The sequence below is a fragment of the Panthera uncia genome, chromosome F2, assembly GCF_023721935.1.
Source record: "Panthera uncia isolate 11264 chromosome F2, Puncia_PCG_1.0, whole genome shotgun sequence".
Lineage (NCBI taxonomy): Eukaryota > Metazoa > Chordata > Mammalia > Carnivora > Felidae > Panthera > Panthera uncia.
This window is the reverse complement of record NC_064812.1, coordinates 62715435-62739641: the sequence shown is the minus strand read 5'-3', so window position 1 is coordinate 62739641 and position 24207 is coordinate 62715435. Positions and strand designations below refer to the sequence as shown.

The window sequence follows — 24207 nt, the reverse complement described above, 5'->3', positions numbered from 1 at the left end:
TGATAATCTCACAGCTCTAATGGACCACCTCGGTTCTCCATTTCCTTCCAAGATCCAGGTCCTGTCTTGATAGAGAAAAATTTTCCTTCTGAATGTATTAGCAGGGTCTTTTTTTCTCTCTCTCATTATATCACTTTGGGGAGGCATGCTGTCATGAGCTCTGTCAGGATCTTTATCTTTGGGTCTGGTCTTCTGGTGCCCGTACAGTTGACCTTGAACACGGTGGGGGTTGGGGACACAGACCCTCCCCCCCCACCGTACACACAGTTGAAATTCCACGTATAACTTTGACTCCCCAGAAACTTAACTACTAATGGCCTACTGCTGACCAGAAGTGTTAGTGATAATATAAACAGCTGATAAACACATATTTTATGTGTATCATATACGGTATTCTTACAATAAAGTAAGTTAGAGAAGAGAATGTTATTAAGAAAATCACAAGGAAGAGACGATGTTTACAGTACTGTACTGTGTTTATCCGAAAAAAAAAAAATCTGCACGTAAGTGAACCTGTGTAGTTCTAATGCATGTTCTTCCAGGGTCAACTATAGTTGTTATAGTTATACACTAAGAGATTTAGACCAGGGTTCCACTCTTAGTATTGACTGACCCCTTATCCCAATTCCTCTCTATCCCTAAGGCTGTTTCTTTGCTTCAAACTTTTTAAAAATATTTATTTATTTATTTTTGAGAGGTGGAGGGGGGAGGCAGAGAGAGAGGGAGACAGAAAATCCCAAACAGGCTCTCCACACTGTCAGAGCAAAGCCCAAAGACGCGGGGCTCAAACCCACAAACTGTGAGATCGTGACCAGGAGTCGGATGCTTAGCCAATGAGCCACCCAGGTGCCCCTCTTCGCTTCAAACTTAATGGGGTGCTTCAGGCAGCCTGTCTGTAACAAAATGAATGGGATAAACAACCCCCTTCTAACTCTACATTTCTTTAATCAGACAACTTACTTCCTCTTCCATCATAACTTGTGCAAACTTCCATTTTTCCTGTGGCATTTCATCAGGCTTTCGAAATTGGAGTTTTCCGGTGGTTATCTGTTCTTGGAGACATGAATATTGAATATTGCTGTGAAAGGCGATCTTAGTAACGGTCTGTCTCTGTCACCATCATTTACCCACACCGGTGGTCAGGAGACATTGCCACGCATCCTGGTCTATGGCTCAGCTCCAAGCAACTGCTTGCATCCAAATTAAAAGTTTAGAAGATAATTATATTCCCTTTGCTATTTCTAATGTTTATTTTAACATTAGCATATAAACCTATTTCTATTGTTTTGGGTTTGTTTCTGCAGGTGCTTTATTCTTCCGAATGATACAATCCATTGTGAGAGAGAACTGTATCAATCAGCCAGAGCCTGGAAGGACCACAAGGCATACATTGATAAAGAGGTTAGCCACGGCTATGTGATTGGAAGGTGTATTCCAAATGTGAGCTCGGCTCACCAGCCCGGCTGTGACCGGTGGGGCTCACTGAGTGTCCACTTCATCTTTTTTTTATAATTACAATTATGTGAAAAATAGAATAGCAGGGTATTTATCTTTCCCCAGTGATAGAGTGATGGTCCTGCCTGAAAACAAAATAGAGTGTAAAAATCATAGCGGGGACTGGCCCAACGCAGACTGAAATCTCTGCGAGGAAATGATTCAGTTGTTAAGTTGAGACATCTGTTAATGTTTACCTACAGCACATCAGTAGGAATATCGAGGTAGGCGTATTCCGTGCCCAGTGGGTTTCCAAGTTAATTATCATCTCAGATGAATAGCTAGGATGATGGAACACAGAAAGTAAAAGAGAGGTAGGCAGCATAGAAAATCCTTGCCTTAAAAGGTAACTGTTCAAGTATATGTCTTCCAGATTGAAGCTTTGCAAGATAAAATTAAGAATTTGAGAGAAGTGAGGGGGCACCTAAAGAGGAGAAAACCCGAGGAATGTGCCTGTAGTAAACAGAGGTGAGCGTGTAACCATCCCACGGTCTTTTTTCTAAACTCTTGTTTCCGCAAGCCACAGTGATAAGCAGCAGGCTTGTTTCTCTCTTATGCCAACAGAAGGCATAACAAACCGAATTTGTTACCATGTACTGTAATGACCTAACCTGTTCGGGTCAAATGAGATCCGTCATAAACCTCAGCCCAAGGTTAAAAGGTCCCTTTGAGCTAAATAGTTACAACAAAGTAACAGCTTTCCTTCTATTCTGCCTTCTGTTTCTAAAATGAACTGTCGGATCGAATGTGGAACTGAGACTCACTTTTCAATCTTCTTGCCCGTAGCTATTATAATAAAGAGAAAGGTGTGAAAAAGCAAGAGAAGGTGAAGAGTCATCTCCACCCATTTAAGTAAGTGACTCTCTGTTTTCCACATTTGCTGGGAGCGAAGGACTGTCCACTGGGCACTTCTGAAACACAGCAGGGACCCCCTTGTTCCAAGTGGTGCTGCTTCATAAAAGCAGATTCAGCCAAGAGGGCACCCAGTCTCAGAAGCTGGAAACAAAGCCCACACCTTGCCGAGAGAGCATGGCAATGTTTTTGGAATCCTTTGAGGAGGAGCTATGAGGAGTTTGTTCTAATTCTCTATGTGTTGTCTGCCAATGTTGGGAAAGTAACTGGATTTTACTCCGTGCACTGTTTTCTGTAGACAGTGATTGGGAAATGGGGACCGTCTTGCTTAGGTTGGTGCATTCCGTAGGGTAGTCTGCAATTGTGCTGAGTTCTGAAAGTTGGAAGAAATACACGTATTTTTAAAATAATAATATAATTGGCATATGAAGGGGATTTAGGATATTAGAAGTTGAGCCTTTTATGGAAAATAACAAAATACTAACCAAAGGAAATTCTTTCCAAGGCATCTAATCCAACTATCCGTTGACGTTATGGCTGATAAATACTGAGTCCCCAGGAAGTGAAGCCATTTGTCCACAGGGTGTGGCAGGATCCACGCATCACATTGACTACTTCCACCAGTGTTTACATGTACATGAGGAAGAAAATGTTGATCCTTTAAGGCTCAATCAAATTCTTTTTATTTTTTTTTACAATGTTTTTTAATGTTTATTTTTGCGAGGTGGGGGAGGGGCAGAGAGAAGGGCGACAAAGGATCCGAACGAAGCCAGCTCCGTGCTGACGGCCGAGAGCCCGATGCTGGGCTCAAACTCACGAGGTCAGGACATGAGCTGAAGACAGATGCCCAACTGACTGAGCCACCCAGGCGCCCCAAGGCTCCGTAACATTCTAAGCGAGCTGTCACTTAATGAGCATGCCTTCGTTCTTGCCGATTAGAGTTTGAGGCCCTCTGTGAAAAATAAAAGTCATCTTATTATTGTGTGTCTGCCTATTTGTGTGAGATACAGAGCGAAGATAGTAGTTTCCGTTGGGAAAGTGCTCTCCGATCATTAACAGATCCCTTCTGTTGGGATAGGGAAGCTGCTCAGGAGGTAGACAGCAAACTGCAGCTTTTCAAGGAGAACCGTAGGAGGAAGAAGGAGAGGAAAGAGAAGAAACGGCAGAGGAAGGGGGAGGAATGCAGCCTCCCGGGCCTCACCTGCTTCACGCACGACAACAACCACTGGCAGACGGCCCCGTTCTGGAACTGTAAGTTTTGAGTGGTTTGGTTTTTGAGGGTTTTTTAGAAATCTTTCTCCCAGTTTTATGGAGTAGCGCTGTATAAGTTTTAAGGTGTATGGCAGACAGACCTGACGTCTATGCACAGTGGAACCTTGGATTGCGAGTAACTTGCTCTGCGCGTGTTCTGCAAGGCGGGCAAACATTTCTAATAAATTTTAACTGGACAAACGAGCAATGTCTTGCAGTACGAGCAGTCCATGACGCCGAACGTCACACGATCACAGCTGAGCCAACGGCTCTTGAAATTCGCTTTGATACACAAGTGCTTTGGATTACAAGCATGTTTCCAGAACGAATTATGCTCGAAAACCAAGGTTTTGCCGACTGTGAAATGATGATTGCATTAACACCCGTCACCTCGTGTCAATTGCCCCTTCTAAATGCCACTAACTGCTGCCACGCAGAGACAGTGACTCACACTACAGTCCTGAAGACCAGGGCTTCAGCAGCATAAAACCAGGGATCTAGAATAACTCAAGTGGGGAGCATCCTCTTATTTTCTAGAATGATTTTTGCCAAGAATTATTTTTTTCTTTAGAGCTTTGTTTTCACATTTTACTTGAAAATGCCAAGCTCGCCCTGGGTCTTTCTCCTGTTGGTGTTATTTCACATAGTGCCCACCTCCTGGCAGAGTGCCTACCCAGCAAGACTGCTCTATGACTGAATAACTAAATAAATGGGCAAACGATTTTGCCTCCTATGTATTTTGTTGCTGCTGTATTTCATGTAATGTTCTAACTATAATAAAAGGAAGTGAAACCCCCTTAAAGGCAGGAGCCATAGCCTACTAATTCTCAGCCCCCTTAACTACCTAGTGTCATGTTTGTGGGGAAGAATAGAGACTCCACAAAATATTTAGTTTTATACGGAATTGCTGATGACATGGAATAATAACAATTGTGTGCTTTTAAAATTATACTTCACATTTGTTTTGGTGGTCTATGCACAGTGTTCACTGAGGCCATCTAGAAATAATGCCCTAAATTCTTGTGGCACATCATCTGATTGAAGGCTTACCGACCCAGGGAGTAGCTAAAACCCCAGATCTCCTCATTGAAAAGATCACAGTAGGACCAGCTGGGTCAGTGTTTCTCAAAGTGGGATTTGGAGACTGCAGGAACCCAAGACCCATTCTTTGGGAGTTTCAGGCCTACCTATGAGGATTTTTGTTTTGTCTTTCCATTTTGATGCTTTTTGATTTCAGCGTTCAAGTTTGCATTTTCATTTCCAGCCACGCTAAAGCCAAATGAACTCTTAAACTCATAGCATTCTGACTTTCAATGGCGTTCCCTAAACCGGGACATGAGGATCTCTGAGGGTCATTCAGGTTGTGGGGGTCTGTTCTCCGCCAAGCTCTGGGCTGGGCCCCTGGAAACACAGCAGCCTGAAAAATCATCTCCTGTGGACAGAAAGGAATAGATGGAGAAATGCGGATGTTTAGGTCAGTGATGTGACGTACCAGCGTATGACCCTATACTGGTAGACACATGTCATCATACGTTGGTCAAAGCCCATAGGACGTACGACACCAAGAGCAAACCCTAATGTAGGCTGTGGACTTTGGGTGATGACGTCGTGTTCATGTAGGTTCATTAGTTGTCTCCGTGTTGAGAGATATTGATAGTGGGGAAGGTTCTACATCTGTGGAGATGGGGGTATTCTCTAGAAATTCTCTGTGCCTTCCGCTCAGTTTTGCTGTGAACCATTTTATGCTCTAAAAATAGTCTATCAAAATAAAATTAGAAAAAAATTATTTCTCATTCATTGTCTAAAACATTTCTTTTAGCTTAAGGGGACAGATTTAGTGTGTTTAATACTGGATAGGTGGGCAAGTGACATATAGTGGTTAAGGGTATACCCTCCAGCCAGACCCTTAATGCTGCTACTTGTCAGCTGTGTGACCTCAAATAAATTACTTACCCTCTCTGAGCCTCATTTTTCCCATCTGTAAAATGGAAATAACAATAATCTTTGTCTCATAAGATTTTTTTAAGGATTAAATGAGTTAATACATGCAAAGTACATAGTAGACAATGAATGCGCATAAGTGTGCCTATTCCAACTGCTTTAAAAGTATTTGCTAGACAGCATATTTCTAAAGTTCAATTATCGTTGCAGGAAAGGTCAGAAATTTAGAAACTTTCTTCCTATAGAAGAAGACTGGATGGTTTGTTTTGTTTCCAAAGTGTCTGAGACACTTTCCACCAGAAAACCAGTGAACCTCTGCATGATGCCAAAGCTGTTCAAGGTCATAGCCTGTCTCATGTGAAAGTGTCATCTACAATGATCACAAATTACATCATCCCTCAATCCACTGAGCTGGGCTCAAGTCGTCTGCAAACCCCTTCCCGCTGCAGAACTCCCTCTTTCCATGCACCATTTGTGACGTGTGGCCAGATGAGGACACTCAAGGGCACCAGTCCATGTCTTTATTTTAGAACCATTTTATCCTTTAAAAAAAATAAATAAAAGATAAAAATAACCAGAAATGTAAATTCTGATAATTCCCTTCCCGTTCTCCACCCACCCTATTCCAGAGACCACTGCCCAACAGGGGTGGGGGGCAAACCAACGTGCCTAAAACTTCACCCTGGCCTTCAGCCTGTATTCACGATCATAGATTGCCATCGTTTTCCCTGTTTTCCACCTTTCCCCGCTTTCCACCTCTTAGAGAGGGGGAAAATACAATTTTTTTAACACCTAAACACATAGTACTTCCAAGAAAGAAAATGTGCCCCTAAGTTATAAAGATGAGGAAATGCTAGAATGGCTAGCCTGCCTACGTTTTCATTTTTTTCATTCTTTGCCTTTCGTTTTTCTTTTTTACCAACAGTGGGATCTTTCTGTGCCTGCACGAGCTCTAACAATAATACCTACTGGTGTTTACGTACAGTTAATGAGACACATAATTTTCTTTTCTGTGAGTTCGCCACTGGCTTTTTGGAGTATTTTGATATGAATACAGATCCTTATCAGGTAAGTCAGTATGTTTTCATTTTATGAAGGTTGTTGGAAACAAAACAGCCAGAACATGAGCTTAAATATGTTGTCCTGGCCTCTTCACCCACAGCTCACAAACACCGTGCACACAGTGGAACGGGGCATTTTGAACCAGCTACATGTACAACTCATGGAGCTCAGAAGCTGCCAAGGGTATAAGCAGTGCAATCCAAGACCTAAGGGCCTTGAAGTCGGTAAGGGGGAAAAAAGGTGGTGGTTGTTGTTTTGTTTTTTTTTTTTCCTGTATTTCCTGGGAAATTCTTTGTGTTGTCAAGTTTTCTGCCTTTGAAACGACGCTATGCATAGAAACCCAGAGATTGGGACACTTCCAGGCAGTTCCAAACATAATCTGTTCTCTAAGTTTATCTCTGGGAGCATTAATGAAAAATTTAACACGCCAAAAGATTTGGTGAGTGTTTTATTCCAATTTGTCCCACACGTCTGTTCTACTAGTAAACCTTCCTGATAGAGGCATCCACTGGCAAGCGGGATGAAGGCATTGGGGATTTATTTGTTATTGCTGTCAACAGGCATGATCTATACTCTTAGGCAAACCAGGATATCCTCATTTTTTAACTGAATTTGGATGGGAACACACAATGTCCTGTTTCTGCTTAGCACAGTTGGGAGCTGCCCTAATTGGATCCCTGCCCATGACACAGTGAATTCGATTTCTTGTACCAGTATTTCCCCTCTGAAACTAGAGATACTTGGGTAATTCACTGTCTTGGGATCCAGCAGTGTTAGAGGGTCCATATGGAATCAACTAGATGCTCCCTCCCAGATCTGCAGCATTAAGCTAATTTCGCCTGTGGTTCGTGAGGCTGCCATTTTTTTCAGTGCCTGTCCCAGCTCTTTCCTAATTGATGAGAATACTCAGTTTGTCGTAATTCCTGTAGAAACGTAAATTCCAGCAGTCCAATGAAGGGAGGAGAAGGAGCTGGTACTGGCGAGGTCATTGGCATCAGCACGGCAGCCAACCCCAAAAGAGCGAAGAGCTGAACTCTGTGGTGGCGGGGAGTGGTTTGCAGGAGACCTTTGTATGCAGCTGAGTTTGCTTTGTGTCCCTAATAGCCGGTGTCTCTGGGCACCTGGCAGAGCCAATATCACCAGCCCTAAAAGTAGGCCTCTCCCCTGGGTCATGTGACTTGAAGGGGGGGGAGGGGGTCCTACCTCCAAAGAATCAATGTCTGCCTCCTGTCATTTCCACCCCTGCAGGGTCCTGAGGCTTTCAAGCTGCAAAGACCCCAAAAGAAATTATAAACACTGTGAGAGAGGTCACCTCACAGCCATCGGCCAACACTTCTCAGTTAACACCTTAATCAAATCATTTGGCCGCCTGTAAAGTCCAGTCCTGACTGAGCTGCAGAATAGGTCTTTGGTTGCTGACCCCACCCAGCTCCAATCTTTTCAGATATCCTGCTTATCTGTTTGAGCTTTTCCTCAAATCTTACCCCTCCACACACCAAAAACAAAATAAACAGACAAACGAAAAATCTCAATAAGGCCTAGAAATTGAACCAATTATTGCTTTTTCAAATTTTATACCCGGACAGTTCTCCCCCAAAAGACCTGGCTCTCTTACTGGTGGTGACCTAACTCTGTTCAGAGAAGTCTGATAGTCTCTTGATGGAATGACACACAAGGGAGAGCCAGTGAAGCCAGTAGTCCCCTCCACCTTCTAGACAATTCCTACAGGAGATGATTGTTGCCCCCCCCCCTTTTTTCCCAACTGTTTTGTCTAAAAATAACCAAAATTTTACTGAGACTGACTGGAAGTACTTTTCATACTGCTTTTAAATGGGCTCTCTCCTCCTTTGCCACCAAAGAAACTCCTATACATTTTATCTCAAACCTTTTAATTTATAGCTTTCACTGCTCATTTTGAACCTGTCTACTAGAAAAGCTCTGTGGGACTTCAGCACTGTCTGTATTTAACACAATATGTTTCTTTCTAGGATTTAGATGTTGTGCATGGAAAACGACATAGTGAATGGTTTTATGAGTTCTAAAGCTAACATAAATTACTCTTGTATTTTCCTATGTCAGGAAATAAAGATGGAGGAAGCTATGACCTACACAGGTATTCACATTTTTTTTATTCTCCCCCACAGCTTCTTTCCCAATAATTGCATGATCCAGCCATTTCAACTAATTTCTGTTCCTCACCATGCTGCACAGAGCAAAGTGTGGGTGCGTGCATGTGCTAACAGCATTCTCCACCATATTGTGTCGTTGGTTACAGATCTGTCATTTTGCTTTTAATCAGCTGACTGTCACAGCGGGATGTCTCTCAGAGCATTTACTCCCATGCGTGTTTGCTCATTAGATGATGCTTTTAAGCATGGATTGCTGTGAAAGGGGGGGAAAAAATAGAATGACCCTTGGGAGCCCTGGGGAGAGTTTGGGAGAATTCTTTCCCTTGTGGTGCTCACACATTGATTTGGTGGAGAGGCTTCATGGAAACCGGTTTAGAGATTTTTTACAAAGTATAATGAATGTCAAAGACCCGAGACCCAAAAAGGAGTAATGGGAAATTTAAGAGCATTCAAAAGCCGAAGTTGGAGGAAATAGAAGGAGCTTCCTTGTTAAGACTCCTTAATTAGAGTGGGTGGTGAAAGGCAGCAGTGATACGATTCCAAAGGCTCTGCAGGGTGGTGGTGAGTGAGGAGAAGGTGCTGGGTTGGGGACAGGGTACCTGGAGTCAAGCCCTACAGAGAGGTCTCAGCACAGCACAGAGACAATACCGCCTGACACACCCAAACTTCATAAACAAGCCTCAGCCCAGCCACCTTGTTCTCTCCAACCCCCACCCATCCCTCTTACCTCATGTTCAGTGAGGGGGTTCGACATGCCTGGTGGCCATGTCACAGGATCACCTGGCATCATCAGCCCTTGATATTTTTCCACTCTAAGCGTAGACCTTAGGTGGATTTGTCAGAAACGTGCGGTGTGGGCAGGAGGGGACTGTCCTGACCACCTCCACTGTGGGGAAACAGAGTCACGATGAGTCAGCACCATAGTTGAGGAATCCATCAGAGGAACATGGGCTTCCTTGGTGCCATGCCAGGGAACCCTGTTTGCCCCACTGCCTCTCTCCAGCCTCCTGAGCTGTACTCTCAGATTCTTCCTTTTCCGGGGCACCTCACTGATCTGACCAGAAGCTAAACAACAGGAAAGGTGGCGGGGAAGATGTAAACAAATAATAAAACAAAGAAAGCTGGACTTCTGAGGATGTTTAATAACCATGTATGTATCTCTTCTTTTTCTCTTCTCTCCTGTCTTCTTCCCTTTCCTCGCTCTGCCCTCCCCGCCCCCCCACCCTGACCCCACATCACCCCCAGCACACGTAGGACAGAGCAGAAGAACCCACCCTTAAGCTGGTCTCACCAGGGCTATGGGCTGACGAGGTAATATCCCCACACACCAGCATTGTTTCGCCTGCTTCCCAGGGGCCACATTAAGACATTTCCAGAGTGTGACATTTTTAATGGACCTAACACTAGATATTGACTTTACGGTTATTTTATGAGGCACTCAATTTTACAGCTAAGGGATTGTCAGTTGAGCTTTCTTTTACTTCTTGTCATGAACGAGGTAAAAGGGTATTAATAGGCTATTTAAGTCACCGGCCTGGTCAGAGCTGAGTCAGAGAGCTATTCTCCATCAAGTCATACCCGGCCAACTTTGAGATGAAGAATGTTTAACTGCACTCTGGTCCTGATTAAATGGCAAGCATCTGGGACTCTTCCCTCTCCCTTCTCTGCCACCCACCACTAAATCCGCCATTTGTGAGGCCATTTGTCAGAGCCTTGGTAACTCGTTGTTGACGGGGTCGCCTGAGACTGTGGCCGTTGGAAGCTAACATGTGCAAGGTGACAGAGTTACCCGTTGCCTCTTCCTCCCTAAATTCCTTCCCAAAGGACAGATAGGTGGACACTGTGTAACACGCAACAACTGGCACTTCCAGATCCTACCATTTCATGATGCGGGGGGCAAGCTGTCTTTCGGCCGACACCCACATTGCAGGCAAGAAATCCTGAAACAGGGCTACTGAGGGAGCATTTGCCTGTCCCACCTGGGGACTCACTGGATACCCAAATGCAGTGTTTGACGTGGCCTCCCCTGCTCACTGCGCCCCGTTGGACTGAAGGGAACAGGTGTCGAAAAAGCCACCGTAGGTGTGGACTCACCGAAATGACTGGCTCAGATCGTGCTTACCGGGACACAGCCCTCCAGCGATGGCCCTCTTACCAGGTTTCAGAAGCCCCGATTCTCCAAGAAGATTCGGATTTTTTTTTTTTTTTAGAAAACGAATTAAATGCATTTTCATATGAAATTTCATTATAAAAGACTTCGAGAAAAGTGATAGTAGCCAAACCTGAGGGATGTGAAATTTGAAAATTCAGCAGTCTTTCAGAAACGTTTCTCTCACACGAGATTGACTAAGGGCTTTTTGACTGCCTTCAATTCTGAGGATGTGGAAAAATTAATCTTTACATGTATTTGTTAAAGGGCCTTCCAAAGGCAAGTCTGTTCCCCGTTCAACTTCGTATTTATTCTATTTACTTAGTGCCGTGGCATGCGCATGAGGCGGGGACAGGCTGCAACACTTTGCTTACTCATACTGGTCATTTTCCAGTTAAGACAAGCACAGAGCAGGGGCACCGCTCAGAAACCAGCCGCCATGACTCAGGAAGGAATTTTTGGCTTGAGTTGAAAGCCATCATTTCTGTGTTGCAAAATAGAATAGGATCAACAGGTTGAGGGGGTGTTTATTTTTCCCACTGCTTGTGAAAGCTGATGCTGCTGGCCTTTGATGGCCCAGAACTGCTCCTGGCAGCTGGGCTATGTGTCCATGGCAGGCAGCGTGGGGCCGGCCGTCGGTTCTGGGCAGCCTCATGCTGGCAGGGCTGCTTCCTGACCCGTGTTCCACGCCCAGTAGACCGGCAGGCCACGCTGTGCTCCGTCCTTGGCACCCATGCTTCTGCCCATGTTGCATTTACACTTTTTGACTCATCTGCCCTGTAGCCACAGCTCGAGGCTGGCAGATGGGTGTGGGCGACCTGGCTGCGTGTTAGGGGCTGATTAGTGCTGATGGGGCCAGTGTGCCTTGGGTTCAAATCCTGCCTCACTAGCAAGAAGTGGAGAACAGAGCCTGGCAAGCTTCAAGCCCTGGCAATGATGGGTGCTATCCGTGAGGCGGGCGTGGATGCAAAACATTAACAGGAAGGAGACAGTGTTTGAAAGGGGATAGTGATATTATGATTCCAAAGGGTGTTACTCGACTTCATGAGACACAAAAAGAGATGCTCATCAGCACCACCCCCAGCTTCCTCATCACTCACTGCCAACCCAGAGCTCAGTCTTTTTTCTGAACTGCCTGAACGTACTGAAGGACAAAACCCAAACTTCACTTCCCGGCTCCGTGTTACTTTAAGGAAGCTTCAGCAGGTTCCGTTCTCTCTGTCACATCTCAGGACTCCATTTTATTTACTCATTTTCTCTCCATATTTTTTCCAGTTCTGCTGAGAAATAATTGACATAGATCACTGTGCACCCTATTTTATTTTTACGCTGAGCTTGCTTAGCTCTGTTGGACTTCTCTGTTTAAGGTGCTTGACCAAGAGTTGGGTTCAGGTCAGGGTTTGGGGTTAAAGGGATGGGAAGTGAGGCTGGCCTCCTAAGGTGATGGGGGCCTTAGGGTCAGAGTTGTTAGGACAGGGATCAGAGGCGGGGTCGCCATATGCAGTGGACAGCTTGCACCCTGCCCAGAAGTGTGCCCTGGGGAGGACGGGCAGCCACTGACATCCAGCCAGAACTCTGCTAGACAAGCCGTGCCAACTGGCGGGATAAGTTTTTCATCACACAACAGTGGCCACTTGGTCAGGATCAGGGGCAGGGGCAAGTCAGAATTAACCTAAGCTCCCAGAGGATGTCCAAAATTTTGTCTTTTCCAGGGGTGATTCTACACCTGGTGCCTTTCTTCTCCGTAAAAAAAGGAACAAAAGTGCTGCAGGACTCTAAGCCCCTGCCCTCCAAACTGAGGAATATAATTTACCTTTAATTGGTTTCAAAATAGGAAAGATAAGAGGGGGAAAAGTTAATCCTCTTTCGTCCATTCAGTAAATAAATAAAGAAGGAAAGAATCCACATGACCACCTGTATGCAAGCCACTGCCTTGGAGGAGAACACGGTCAAGTATTATCATTACTGTTCAGAAAACAAAGTGTCCCGACAGGGGAAGAGATGATTCTGTAAGAGCCATGTGGGGCCCCTAACCCAACCCCGAGGAATCCAGGGAAGCTTCCCAAGGAGGTGGTATTTCACGCTGCATGCTGAAGGCAATGCTGGCACCATCTAGAATGGGATATTGAGGAAAGAAAACCGGTCCAACTAGAAGGGACAGTTTGTGCGAAGGCAAGATCCATTCGGGGGACTGTGATCAATTCAATGGTAGTACAAGGGAATGGGAGGCGAGCAGAAGAGGTAAACAGAGCCAATTTCACAAAGAGTGCTATATGTTGGGTGACCACAGAATTTATCTTCCAAACAAGGATGCTTCCACCAGAGAGGGCATACTAAAAATAATTAAAATGGTCTATATTTAACATATGTATTTGCTGACCAATGATATGGTCAGTGGATTTATAAAATAATTGCATTTAAAAACTATTTTCTAAACTAAAATTTCAAAAATTCTGGACAAATGCTAAACTGAACAGGATGCCAGTACAACAGATATAAACTGGGACCCTCGGGCAATCTAAACAATCTGATCACCCTGGTTACCTACTACCTCAGAGGATTGGGTTTTGGGGTTTTTTTGTGTTTTTTTTTTTTTTAATTTTTTTTTAACGTTTATTTATTTTTGAGACAGAGAGAGACAGAGCATGAACAGGGGAGGGGCAGAGAGAGAAGAAGACACAGCATGTGAAACAGGCTCCAGGCTCTGAGCCATCAGCCCAGAGCCCGACGCGGGGCTCGAACTCACGGACCGCGAGATTGTGACCTGAGCCGAAGTCGGACGCTCAACCTACTGAGCCACCCAGGCGCCCCTCGTTTTTTTTTTTTAAGAGAAAGAGAGAGAGTGTGTGTGTGCATATGCAAGCAAGAGGGGCAGAGGGAGAGAGAGAATCCCAAGCAGGCTCCACACTCAGCACAGAGTCCACCACGGGGGTCATGACCTGAGTCACTTAACTGAGCCACCCAGGAGCACCTTGCCCCTCCCCCCCTGCTTTTTTTTTTTTTTTTTTTTTTTTATAGGATTGGGTCTTTATCCTGAATGCAGTAAGGAGATATTCAAGAGTGTTAAACTGTGAGAAATAATATGGGAGGATCTGGGTCGATCAGATTAGGTAACATACATAGTTGTGAAGAGTCTTGTGGGCCTGCTTGCTCACAAGCTCTGGCTCAGTGGCCTCCCATTTGGGGGACAGTGTCTAACAGTATCATGTGACTTACCGTGCCCCTGCTCTCTTCTAAGTACTTTGCATATATTAAATCACTTACCCCTCACAATAGCTCTGTGAGGTCAGCACTGTTATCCCCATTTTATAGATTAAAAAATTGGATCTCAGAGAAACTCAGTAACTTTCCCAGGATTGTACAGCTGATAAATGATGGAGTAGGTAATCAACCCAAGGAGTCCGATTCTAGCCTGTGCTTTCAATCTCCATACTGTGCTGACTCTTTCAACAATTTAAACTTTTTTTTTAACGTTTATTTATTTTTGAGACAGAGAGAGACAGAGCATGAACGGGGGAGGGTCAGAGAGAGGGAGACACAGAATCTGAAACAGGCTCCAGGCTCTGAGCTGTCAGCACAGAGCCCGACGAGGGGCTCGAACTCACGGACCGTGAGATCATGACCTGAGCCGAAGTCGGCTGCTTAACTGACTGAGCCACCCAGGCGCCCCAACAATTTAAACTTTTAACTGCACTTTCTCATCTGTAAAAATTTGCTAATAATATGCATATACAGAACAATATGTAAGGATTACATAGGCTGCAATCTGAAAAGTGCTTAGCACAAGTAAGCCCTGAATATATATTATTCTATGAACAGTGTTTTATAACAGAGTTGAATAGTGAGAGATATATCAAAGAACCCTAGAGTTTTGAAGGACATTTACCTTCACATTAATGAGTAATAAAGTTAGCAAGTTTTTTACTAATCAAGGGCTAAGAAAGAGGGAAAATTATGTGCTTTTGTCCCAATAAGCAGGTATGTGCTTTTAATCAGCCATTGACTATACAAAGTCATTTGTCTATAGATAAATGACATAACTGACATTTATTGATAGTTCTATACTGTCTTCTTAGTTGAAGGTTTGTAGTCTTTTATTTGTAAAATAAATAGGTGTTCTTGCAAGTCATCAGTAAAACTAGTGCACTAGAAATCTTCCGTGCATAGCAAATAAAAAGGTATTTATGATTGGCTTTTAGTTACTTTGCAGGACCCTGAATTCATCAGAGGCTCTGAAATTTCAAAACCGAAAGCAAATTTTCAGGTAGCATGAAAGTCCTCCACAATACACACTGATTTGGCCCCAAATATTGGAAACTCTGTGCCTTCAGAAAAACATTCAAAGACAACACAGAAAAACAGGGAAGGGCTTCAGAGAAAAGAATGGCTACATTAGTGCAGATACCCTGTTCAGGCTCTCTCAATTTTGTAAATCAAATCAATGCCCTCAGAACTGAAACCTGGGAAGAGAATAGCCATATCAATGAACACATCCTTCCGGTTAGCAACGATCGGTAAAACTACAAAGCTTGTGAATTTCCAGTGGACCTCTTACAGTTTGCTGTTGGGCACAGGTACCGACATTCATCTACAGGCGTGATGTAGGCCTTCCCAACGTGCTTAGGATGAGAAGAGGAGGGTCACGAAAGGCTTTGCGGAGAGAATGATGTTCAAATTTAATTTTGAAGGCTGAGAGCTGACTCAGATGATGAGGCAGGGAAGCACATTCTAGGAAGAAATGCCAGTGCTGAAGAGAGAGAGAGCCTGGTGCTTTCAGGAAACTGCACTGTTTTGGCAAGGCTGTGGCAGAGGTGATGTGGGGAGAGCAGGCCGAAGGAGTGGGAGGCATCAGGCCCTCTCCGTAGAAACTATCCTTTCTGCTTCTCAGGACACTCCAGCAGCCTCTGTTGATTGTAACACCACTGCTCCAGGAAGAGTTCCAATGCCACGCATGCGTGATCTCTCCCACCCGCTCGTAGAGTGTGACATAATTACGTGGTCATGTTCTTAAAAGCAAATAAGTTGCCGTCTGGAAAGAAATGTGGCTCAGCTTGCAACCTGCATGTGGTTTTGAATTGCTGTTAGTGGTTTTGCCATCTTTGTATTTCCCAGATTGGATGAGAATCGCCTGGAACTTGAAATCATCTGCATTTATTTTGAAAATTCACTTGTCAGAACAAACCTATTCATCCGTTTCCTCCCTGAGTAAAGAACTTCAGAATAGCCCCCCGAAAGGAGCTCCTTTTGTGATAGGAGGACTGGTAGAAACCAGGACAGAAATGTGGAAAGCTTAGTTCTAAGGTCTAACAAGGTGTTCACTTTATATTTTGATACAATGTTACATTTACAGAAAACTTGCAAGAATAGTTCCAAGAAATTTTATCTCATTTGGCTTATTGTTTTCTCTTGCTCTCCGGCTCTTTCTCTGCATATACACACACGCTTCTTTTTTTCCTGAATCGTGCGTAATTTGCAGACATCATATACCTTTATCTGTAAGAGTTTTTGTACGTATTTCCCAAGAACAAAAACATTCCTACATAACTATTGTAAATTTATAATCAGGCAATTTAACACTGATACAATACTATTATGTAATCCACAGTCCATATTCAAATATTGCCAATTGTCCCAGTACTGTCGTGTTTATGGGTTGGGGAGGATTTTGTTTTACTGGTCTGGGATCCAATCCAGAAACACACACTGTAGTAAACTGTCATGTCTCTTAAGTCTCTTTCCATCTGGGATAGTTCCTCAACCCTTCATTGCATTCATGACATTCTGAAGTGTACAGGCGAGTCGTTTTGTAAAATGTCCCTCAGCTGGGGTTTTTCTGATGTTTCCGCATGATTGGACTAAAATTGTGCATTCCTGACAGGAATACCACAGAAGGGGAAGTGTGCACTCAGGATATCTTACCGGAAGCTACGTGACATCTGTTTGGTGGTCTCACTTTTGATTACTCGGTGGAGGTGTTGTTTGCTAGGTTAATCCACTCTGAGCCTACTATTTTTCCTTTTTTAATTAATAATTCATCCACTACCTTTTGAGGAATCCATAATTCTTGCCTGAATCATTATGATGGCTGCAAAAGGATGATTTTTTCCAATTCTGTTTTTCTTGCTACATTTAAGTGGTACTCTACCATAGACAAGAGATTTCCCTTTTTCTTGTACGTACGTACATATGTACGTAGGTATGTATGTATGTATTTATAGCAATAAGGATTCATAGATCCTCATTTTATCCCATGAATATCTTTTTGCTACCATTATTTATTTTGATGACCAGAATGTCCCAGTTTGGGCCAATGATGCCCCGTCAGGTGTCCTTTTGGTGTGTCCCCATCACCTTTTGAGCACTTCACTGCTTCCTGGCCTAACACTATGTTCCAGGCTCACCTTGTATTTCACTTCTCGACCTCTGGAATCTGCCGTTTCTCCGAAGGACCCCAGTTCCTTTTAAGTGGGCAGCAGTGGCATCTGAACTAGGCTTGAGATGCACAAAATTGATATGGAGGCATCTTTGTATGTAGACCCTCTGGGCGGACAGAGCTAAAATACATGTGCAGGTATATTGACAGTCACTCCTGTTTCTACAGATACGGAGATACGTGGGGACATAGCTATCTAGATACATTTAACATTGTATGTTTGTACTGATACCTCTAATTCTAGCTTAACAGCATGAGGTTCATTCTAGTCTTCCTAGTTTCTAAATAACTTCCTTTTTTTTAACATGCTTACAATTATTTATTTGTTTGTTTATTTAATTATACTTTGTTAATAGTAGACTCTTTATTTTATTTTATTTTTCAGGAGTAGAACCCAGTGATTCGTCACTTATATACAACGCCCAGTGCTCATCCCAAAAAGTGTCCTCCTTAATGCCCATCACCCATTTAGCCCATCCCCCCCCCAGCAGCCCTCAGTTTGTTCTCTGTATTTAAGAGTCTCATATGGTTTGCCTCCCTCTCTGTTTTTATCTTAGTTTTCCCTCCCTTCCCCCATGTTCATCTGTTTTGTTTCTTAAATTCCACATATGGGTGAAATCATATATTTGTGTTTCTCTGACTGACTTCTTTTGTTTAACATAATACATTCTAGTTCCATCCACATTGTTGCCAATGGCAAGGTATCACTCTTTTTGATTGCCAAGTAATATTCCATATAAATGATAACATCCTTTTCCAGCAGTGAGAAGCCTAGTTTCCATTTTCCTCAATGGATTAACTCACCTGATAAATGCTACAGCACACGGAAAGCAATTTCAGAATTGCTAAATCATACTGCTGTAAACACAAACCTGCTAACCTGAGTTCAATATATTTTTTCAGTTCTTTCTGTCTTTAGAATGAGAGAAAATGGGTGGCTCAGTCAGTTAAGCGTCCAACTTTGGCTCAAGTCATGATCTCACAGTTCGTGGGTTCAAGCCCCACATCAGGCTCTGTGCTGACAGCTCGGAGCCTGGAGCCTGTTTCAGATTCTGTGTCTCCCTCTCTCTCTGCCTCTCCCCCATTCATACTCTGTCTCTCTCTCTCCCAAAAATAAATAAACATTGAAAAAAATTTTTAAAAAGAGAGAGAAAATAGCACTGTGTTTGAAGTGAGTCAGAATAGTTCTGTTTTCCCTTCTTCTTTATTTTAGTTATGTTACCCATTTGAAATACGGCAAGGTTTGTTTATTTCCATTTGCATTCCATTTTCGGTTCTATTTTTTCTCGTCATTGGTAGTTTAATTTTGTTTTTCAGTACGTAATACTTCAGCGTCGTTCCAAAAGTCAAAACTGCCAAAAGCATGTGCAGAGAAATGTTAGTCCTTCCCACAGTCTCTTCCCACCCGTGCACTGTATGTAGATAACCAATCTCATCAGTTTGTTTTACCTTCCTCCGTTTCTGGTTGCAGTAGTAAGCAGGCGGTGATATTTTATTTCTCTTACTTTTTTACACCAAAGGTAGTGTACTATATATATTGTATTGCACTTAGTTTCTTTTTCACCTAAAATATTATTTTCACTTTAAAATATATCCTTTCCATCGGTTCATAGAAATTTTCCTACTCTCTTTTCACTTCTTCTTAGTAATTTGCTGTGTGTATGTACCATAATGTATTCAGCCACTCTTTTAAGTATGAGCATTTCAGTTCTCATATTTTGCAATTACAAATAGTGAGACAGTAAAGAGCCTTGTGCAAATATATTTCATATCGTTGAGGATATCTTCAGAGTAAATTCCTAGTTGTGGGATTACTGGGTCAAAGGTAAATGCCTATCTGGATATATTAAATACTGCCGAATTTCCCTCCATATGGTTTGTACCATTTTGCATTCTCATCATCAGTGTACGAGGGTCTGCTTTCAACAGTTGTCAAGCTTTAAAATTATTTTTCCAACTGAATGAAAAAGAAAGGATATCTCAGTATGGTTTGAATTTGTATTGCTCTTATTATGAGTAAAGTTGAACATGTTTTTGAAAGTTTAAAGGCCATTTTACTTGCTTTTGTAGATTATCTGCTTGTGTCCTATGCCAGTTTTCTATCTGGTTTTTGAAAGAATTATCAGGAAGAGTTTGCATCTTTCTGATGATGAGTCTTCTATCTAGGTACAAAAGCTGTCTTTCCACCTGGTTCAGTAAACTTCTAGGTCTTTCAGGAGCTTTTTATATTATCTCCTTATAGGTTTTGCACATTTCTTGTCAAGTGTATTCAGAAGTATTTTATCTTCTTTGTTACTGTTATGAATTGGGTTTTCCTCTCTCATCAAAACCTCTTTGTGATTATCATGTGTGTATATGAGGGCTATTGGTTTCTGTGTATTAATTTTGTATCCTGCTACTTTAAAAAATATTTTTATTTTTGAGTTAATCTTGTCATTGATTTTCTTGGGTTTTCCAGGTGTACCTGTCAGATATTTGCAAATAGAGATCGCTTTGCTTCCTTTCCTATTGGTTGTCTCTAATTGATTCCTCTTGTTGAATTGAATGAATGAATACTTCTAGTACAATGTTACCTTGTTCCTGATCTTAGTGAAAATGCTTTTAAGACTTCCTTTTGGGATGCCTCGCTGGCTCAGTCAGTTAGCATCCGACTCTTGATTTTGGTTCAGGTCATGATCTCACATTTCGTGAGATTGAACCCCATGTCGTCGGGCTCTGCACTCACAGCACAGAGCCTGCTTGGGATCCTTTCTCCCCATCTGTCTCTGCCCCTCCTTCTCTCTCACTCGCTCTCTCTCTCTCTCAAAAACAAACTTTAAAAAAATATTTTTAAAAAAATTCCCTATTGAGAGGACAGATTTTAGGACTAAGTTAATACATTTTTGTCATGTTAAGGAAATAGCCATTGACTTTTTTCTTTTTTTTTTTTTTAGTGTTTTTATTGCTAATGAATGTTGAATTTGTCAAAAGCCTTTTCAGCATCAATGGAGATGCTCAAATAATTTTCTCTGTAGATCTTCCAGTAGGATATACTATATTAATGGATGGGCTATGAATGAACCAACCTTTCATTCCTAGAGTAAATTCTACTAGGTTATCATGTGTTATATTCTTAATATAATGTTGATTTCTATGCTTTGAAACAATTCATACAGCATTCAGATTCTCTTTTCCTTGAAGGCTTGATAAAATTCTCCTGTGAAACAACATGGACCTGGTGCATCTTTGAGGATAGTTTCTTAATAATCTTTCTTTCCCTTCTTTGGAAATTGCTTTATCTAAGCTTTCTATTTCTTTTGGGTCAATTTCAACAAACTGCATTTTCCTGGGCAATTACCTGTTTCATCTGGGTTTTCTAATTTATTTGCTTTAAGGTCTGCAAAGTAGCCTCTCTCATGCTTTGAGTTTTGTATATTTCAATGATTATTTCTCCCTTGTGATTTTTTTATTTTGTGTATTTGAATTTTCTCCCCTTTGTCTCAACTAGTTAAACTAGTGATCGATCGTCTGCTTTGACGCTTCTTTAAAGAACCAGGATTTTGATTTATTAATGAGATATGTCATTCTTCTGTTCTCTACCTCATTAGTTTTTGCTTTCACCTTTATTATTTCCTTCCTGGTGCTTTCTTTTGATTTATATTGTTCTTTCTCCAGCTTTCTGAGTTTTGAGTTTGATTTATTTTTTCGTGATAAAAGTGTTTAAGACTATGAATGCTTAAAATGACACATAAGTATCATGCTTGATGCATCATAAGTTCTAATACATAGTGTTTTCATGATCTTTTTTTTAAGTTTATTTATTTTGAAAGAGAGAGGAAGTGAGCACAAGCAGGGGAGGGGCAGAGAGATTGGGAGAGAGAGACAGACACAGAGAGAGAGAAAATCTCAGGCAGAGCCAGACACAGGGCTCAAACTCACAAACCATGAGATCCTGATCTGAACTGAAATCCAGAGTCAGACACTTAACCGACTGAGCCACCAGGCACCCCGTTATCATTTTATTTTATTTTATTTTATTTTATTTTACTTTATATTTTATTTTACTTTATTTTATTTTTAATATAATTTATTGTCAAGTTAGCTAACATACAGTGTATATAGTGTGCTGTTGGTTTTGGGGGTAGATTCCCGTGGTTCATCGCTTACGTTCAACACCCAGTGCGCATCCCAACTAGTGCCCTCCTCAATGCCCATCACCCATTTTCCCCTCTCCCCCGCCCCCCAATTATCATTTTTTAAATTCTGCACTTTTAGCTCTGTATTTTCCTTTTCACCCAGATGATGTTTGTCAGCTTCCAGATGAAAGAGCTCTCTTATTGTTTTAATTTTATTAATTTCTAGTTTCATTGTATTATATCAAAGTGTTGTTTGTAATATTTCTATTTTACGCAACTTCCTGATGCATTTTTCCGTGACCTAACACATAATCAAATAATGTGAATTTCTGTGTGTGTTCGACAAGGTATAACCTCTATCCTCGGAGTATACTGTTGGATACATTTGCATGAGAATTACCTGATTGATTATATATTTAGGTCTTCCAGATTCTTATTTATTTTTTGTCCATTTGGCCTCTCTTAGATTGAGTATCACTTATTATTATGTCTTTGTGTATTTCACTTTGCATCTTCTACGGGTAGTTTCTTCTAAATTTATAAAGGTGCTGCCCTTTATCCCCCCTCTTTGAAACTTTGTACGGTTTGTATTTTTGTCCTCTTGGTTGTCTTTGATCTTAAATGTTGGTAACGCCCCTAGTCCCTGCTTCTTACTTCATCTTTTATTATCAGTGGTCAGTTTTTAGTGTTGTTCTTTGACTTCCAATTATTATTAGCTCTACCCTCAATGAGCTTCTTCTCTTTCAGTTTTTCTATCTTTCCTCCCGTGTTGGGTCACATTATTTTTACTTTGTCATAGAAAACGTATATATTATCTTTTGACCCTTCTACCTTTATTGTGTCCTAAATCTGATAAATATATTAAATGCTCACCATCAACCCTTTTGCTGAAATTTCTCCGGTGATTTCTTGGTTGGATGTGAAGACTACTTACTCCAGATGAGCTGATATGTACAGTATTACCTGTGTTCTTACAATTTATTTCTGGAACCTTTTCTGTAGCCTTGATAATTGAAGAAGAGCTTGAATGGTTGTGAGATCCTTGATTCGTACTTGAATTTCTGACTTGAGATGGCTTTTCACATCCTGGGGTACTTGATGGAAAACACGCCGTTTACTTGGCAGCATTGTGTTGTGGTTTTTTCCACTTTATGGTCACTTTGGGCAGGGCGTTGGGCATTTTCATAAGATAATAGGTTTTGTTATTCTTATTTTCTATTTTATGATAATTTTGTATAGATTTAGGCCGTTTTTATCAATCTCCTGGATTTCAAGTATTTATAAGATTTCTAGTTTAAGAGGCTCCTTTCTAGCATGTGTAACCAAATATACGTTCTTTTTACTTTTTTACTTTATTATTATTTGGGAGTGGGAGTTGGGGAGGTTGTGTGTCTTCCAGTTTTTTCCTTCTCTTTTTTCTTACAGGATCTGAAATCCACCCACCCCACCCCACCCCACCCCACCCCCTTTCGCTGCCTTTTTTCTTTTATCACCCAGTTTCCAAAGGATGTTCCTTCTTGCTCTGTGTCCTTGTCTCCCTGCCGCCAGGGCTCTCAGACTGCAGCCTCGATTCGCGCCCACTTCTGAGTCTCTTCCTCGTCTCCACTGCAGCTTTACCGGGACTTTTACAGTCTTTCCTACTTTAGGTTGACACTCTTTCCGGCGATGGTTTCAACTCAGCTCTTGGCTGCAACCTCATTTCCTTCTTCTCTCATCGCTACTGTTTTCCCAGGGCTCGTGCCCAAAGTGCGGCGTATAGCTCTGTTGACATTCGGTATTAACATTTTTTGCTTACAGGTGGTTCGAAGATTACGTCATTTTTGATCTTTTAGTGATACGGAGAGTGTGGGTTTTGTGCAGTTTTTCTTATTGTCCCTGGTGATCCGTATTGCTTTGTGGCCAGTTCATCGCATTAATCCAGGCTGCCTCTTTCTAAATGGTACTCGGACACAAGAGAAAAGATGCTATTTTCCACAGGACTGTAGTCACCTTGGTGATGTAAGAAGATCTGAGAGAGGAAAAATTGGGGGCATTCTTTGTATACTATGAAAACCACCCAAAGATCATTTTATCTAGATATAGATATTTTAGGGGGAAAAAAAACTAATCAAAAACAGATTCAAACATTGGATTCCAAGAGTTTAATTGCTTCCATGTTTGTTTTTATACTGAGTGCCAGGGAGCATACAAATATCGTCCTAAGCATCGCCTATTCCATGAAAACACTTTCAAACTCATCATTCACCCAGCAACCCTGTAGGTAGTAAAGGTTCTATCACACAACAATTCCCACATCTGACAGATGAGGGAGCAAGACTCAGAGAGCCTCGCTCACATGATGTCCCGGGTGCAGAGTTGACTTGAGTAGAGCCGGGAGTGAAATGTAAGCCTCCTGACTGATGGGGCCGTGCATTTCCGGCACTAACCATGCCTCGTCATGAAAGTTTGCATGTGTTTGAGCCTCTTTCTAATTTTTTGGTATTGTTCAATCGCTTCTGTAACCTAAGGCCACTCCTTGATAACGAATTACCAGGGGAAGATACTTTTTAGTACTGTATTTCAAATTGATTTGCCTTGGTAAAAAACAATGTAAGTTGCTTGTCCAGTAAGTGGGAAATCCTTTCTCCACTAACGATCCACCTTTGTCTCTCTTTTCACAGAGGACAGTTATGGGATGGATGGGAAGGCTAACCAGCCCAGCCTCGCTGCAGATGTCAACTGGCAAGGCCTGGAAGATTTATACAGTGTGAATGAAAGCATCTATGAGTACAGACAAAACTA

At 42.1% G+C, this 24207-nt stretch overlaps 1 protein-coding gene across 3 annotated transcripts in view; it reads left to right on the top strand.

Annotated features, from left to right (window-relative positions):
- SULF1 (sulfatase 1) overlaps positions 1-24207 on the top strand; it is a 175115-nt gene extending 150908 nt beyond the window's left edge. For 2 of the 3 annotated variants that reach the window (XM_049633299.1, XM_049633298.1), the window contains exons 15-23: positions 1305-1401; positions 1868-1962; positions 2281-2346; positions 3425-3597; positions 6464-6606; positions 6701-6824; positions 8680-8713; positions 9975-10040; positions 24087-24207. In XM_049633299.1, the coding sequence (XP_049489256.1) occupies positions 1305-1401; positions 1868-1962; positions 2281-2346; positions 3425-3597; positions 6464-6606; positions 6701-6824; positions 8680-8713; positions 9975-10040; positions 24087-24117 (829 nt within the window). In that variant the 3' untranslated portion in view covers positions 24118-24207. The remainder of the gene's footprint in view (positions 1-1304; positions 1402-1867; positions 1963-2280; positions 2347-3424; positions 3598-6463; positions 6607-6700; positions 6825-8679; positions 8714-9974; positions 10041-24086) is intronic. The other variant, XM_049633300.1, reaches the window with a different exon arrangement.